The sequence below is a fragment of the Lycium ferocissimum genome, chromosome 3 (assembly GCF_029784015.1).
Source record: "Lycium ferocissimum isolate CSIRO_LF1 chromosome 3, AGI_CSIRO_Lferr_CH_V1, whole genome shotgun sequence".
NCBI lineage: Eukaryota > Viridiplantae > Streptophyta > Magnoliopsida > Solanales > Solanaceae > Lycium > Lycium ferocissimum.
In genome coordinates this window covers 8,022,933-8,026,019 of record NC_081344.1, presented here as the reverse complement: position 1 = coordinate 8,026,019, position 3,087 = coordinate 8,022,933, and the positions used below count along the sequence as shown (strand labels likewise).

Here is a 3,087-nt window from a genome sequence, read left to right as displayed (position 1 = left end):
ATTTGAAGTAACATTTTGATATTTTGGGAAATGCATTTACTTTATCCTCTATTTCGATTACGACTCGATTTGTATACTACATTTTCTCGCTTTGCATACTCGGTACATATTTCTTCGGGGGCGCGTTTCATGCCGTAGGTACAGACGCACGGTTGGTGATCCACCGAGTTTAGACACCCTTTTACTATGGTTTGGAGTGCTCCCCTCATTCCGGAGCTCACATTTTTGGTATATATTCGTTCGTTGCATTTGTATATATTTGTTCGGGACGGCGGGGCCTGTCTGTCGTCATATGATTGTTTGTCCGTTTAGAGGTCTCGTGGACATGTATGTGGGTTATGCCCGTTACGTATAGTTATGTTTGTATGATATATGTTCTAGGCGATCCCATTCGCCGTGGCAGCCTCGTCGGCTTGCATTTGCATATGTTTTGGGCCGATGCGCCATTTGATAGCCTTGCCAGCTTTGATATATATTCGGTTGTGTTTGATATTTGTTTGAGACAGTTTGATATAATCTGAGACAGCGTTTGATATTTATGTCCGTATAAGCCATCTGTTTGCGACTCGGATTTATGAATGTGTTTGGGTGCCAAGCTCGGGCACTAGTCACGGCCTACGGGGTTGGGTCGTGACAACGTGCTATTTGTATAGGAGTGGTTGGTTGCTGCCTTCTTCTTGTGCGAATCCGTTCAAGTATTGGCTTCATATGTGTCCGAAAACCAATCCTTATTCGATACGAATTTCCTTCTTTGCTTGTTTGCGCGTACGACTTCTCCTTCTCCAACTCCAATGCTAATTCCATGTGTTCAATTATGATAATATTTCCATAATTTGAAATCCAACTTTTCATTGAATAGGAATGAATCAATAATTCCAATTCTCCCAATTGGCACAAAATAGCTTTCCTTCGACAGTCTCCAATGTTCCTTTGAGCAGTTCCTCTACTGTTGCGATTGCTTCACTAGTCCCTTTGGAGATCTGTATGGACTTCTGGTTCTTTAATGTCTTCCTTCAATATTCTTTGTACTTGATTGTCTCTGGGTACATAATTCGTCAATCATCAAAACTTCATTTTAAGCTCAGCATTATTATTGAGACAGTAGCATCTCAACAAAATTGTATATATGTAAACAAGGAAACAAAGGAAATCCATATCAAATAAGGATTGGTTTTCGGACAACTCTGGATGAATTTAGAGAACTGAAGGCGACATCCACTCGTAGAAATACAACAGGTTAAAAAGATTCAGAGCTTGACATCAACCAAATAGAGAGAGACATCTTTACTGAGTTAGAAGTCACCACCATAGTCTCAAAGCAGCCAACTAGAGCACAACAAAGAATCTGATCCTGTTAAGATTTTTTTGTTTTTTAGTTCTTGAGGTTTAATAGTTAGGTTCTTAGCGAGGTTCTGTCTATTTACTACTCCTAGTAATTTTAATATGTGTGTATTGAGTTGTAAGGGACTCCTCTGACTGGATAGAGTCATTGAAGAAAGAGATTAGAGAGAGCTAATAGTTTTTAACTTTTGAGAAGAGGGAGTTGGGGCAGGGACTGTTTGGAATAGTTTTGTGGGTGTACAAGTAGTTGTAACCTTAAACAAGTTGATCAAGTTTAGTGGAAGTTTGGCAAATTCCTATAGAGTTAGGTCGAGGTTTTTCCTCCCTTGATCAAGGAGCTTTTCCAAGCTAAATTCTTGTGTTGATTTAACACTAGGTTGGAAGTTTGATGACAAGCCTTAGAGTCTAAACGTTTCAGTTAAGCAAGACTAAAACAGAGTACCTGGAGTGTAAGTTTAGTGACGCAATGCATGAGGAAGAGGTGGAAGTGAACATTGATGCACAAGCCATATCCAAGAGAGGAAGCTTCAAGTATCTTGGGTCCAAAATTCAAGGAAGCGGGGAGATTGATGAGAATGTTGCGCACCGTATTGGAACGAGTTGGGGGAAATGGAGTCTCGCTTCTACGGTTTTGTGCGATAAGAATGTGTCGCCAAGGCAAAATGGTAAGTTCTACAGTGTTGTGGTTAGACTAACTTTGTTATATAGAGCAGAGCGTTGTCTAGTCAAGAATGTCCATGTCCACAAGATGAATGTGGTAGAGATGAGGATGCTCTGATGGATGTATGGGCATACAGGAGAGATATGATTAGGAATGAAGTTACTCAGGGAAAGGTGCGAGTGACCTCTATTGCGGACAAAATGAAAGGAGCGAGACTAAGATGGTTTAGGCATATGAAGAGGAGGTGTGAGGATGTGCCGGTAAGGAGGTGTCAGAGTTTGGCTATCATAGGAGTTAGGAGAGGTAGAGGTAGGTTGATGAAGCACTAGAGGGAGGTGATTAGATAGGACATGGCACAACTTTAGGTTACTGAGATTATGACCTTAGATAGGAAAGTATGGAGGTCAAGGATTAGGATAGAAAGGCAGTAGGTAGTCGAGTGATATCACACCGTAGGTGGGAGAGGTAGGGGCTAGATGTCTGCGTGAAGTTCCTTTATTTTCCTTTCTTTTCTTTAATTTCTTTCCTTTTGAGCCGAGGGTTTTTGGAAACTGCCTCTCTGCCCAACAAAGTTAGAGTTAAGTTCTTCATACATCTTACCCTCCACAAATCCTCCCTTATGGGATTACATTGGGTATGTTGTTGTTGTTGTATTTACATATTCAGCACTTTACCTTCTTTCATAGTTTCTCAAAGAACCTGGTTCTTTGAGTGCCTAGGTAGTAGCCCGATTTATAAACATACACTAACAGTTATGTATCCAGGATTTAGATGGCACCATATAAAGCTTTATATGGTAGGCAGTGTCATTCTCCAATTGGTTTATTTGAGCCTGGTGAGACTAGTTTTTTGGGAACAGATTTGATGAAACAGTCTTTGGAGAAGGTTAAGTTGATTCAAGAAAGGCATCGGACAATCCAAAGCAAGTAAAAGCATTAAGCGGACTGAAGCATTCTTAATTTGGTGGTCACGGAGGGTGAGCAGGTGTTATTGAAAGTCTCTCCAATGAATGGTGCGATGTTTTTTTTTTTTTTTTTTTGAAATAACAAGAAGTTAAGCTTAAGGTTCATAGGCCCGTTTGAAAT

The 3,087-nt window shown here is 40.4% G+C and overlaps 1 protein-coding gene across 1 annotated transcript; it reads left to right on the top strand.

Annotated features, from left to right (window-relative positions):
- The first annotated feature begins 1,807 nt into the window (after positions 1-1,807).
- Positions 1,808-2,331, top strand: LOC132048650 (uncharacterized). Its single transcript, XM_059439352.1, has 2 exons — positions 1,808-1,969; positions 2,050-2,331. Exons 1-2 carry the CDS (start codon positions 1,808-1,810, stop codon positions 2,329-2,331), a joined length of 444 nt encoding a protein of 147 aa, XP_059295335.1.
- The last annotated feature ends 756 nt before the right edge of the window (positions 2,332-3,087 follow it).

What these genes read in the sequence shown, in the direction of transcription:
- LOC132048650 (XM_059439352.1), top strand. Translation starts at nt 1,808, where the DNA reads ATGCATGAGGAAGAGGTGGAAGTGAACATTGATGCACAAGCCATATCC. An exon ending in AATGGAGTCTCGCTTCTACG is followed by an intron (nt 1,970 to 2,049) that starts GTTTTGTGCGAT and finishes TTTGTTATATAG; the next exon opens with AGCAGAGCGTTGTCTAGTCA.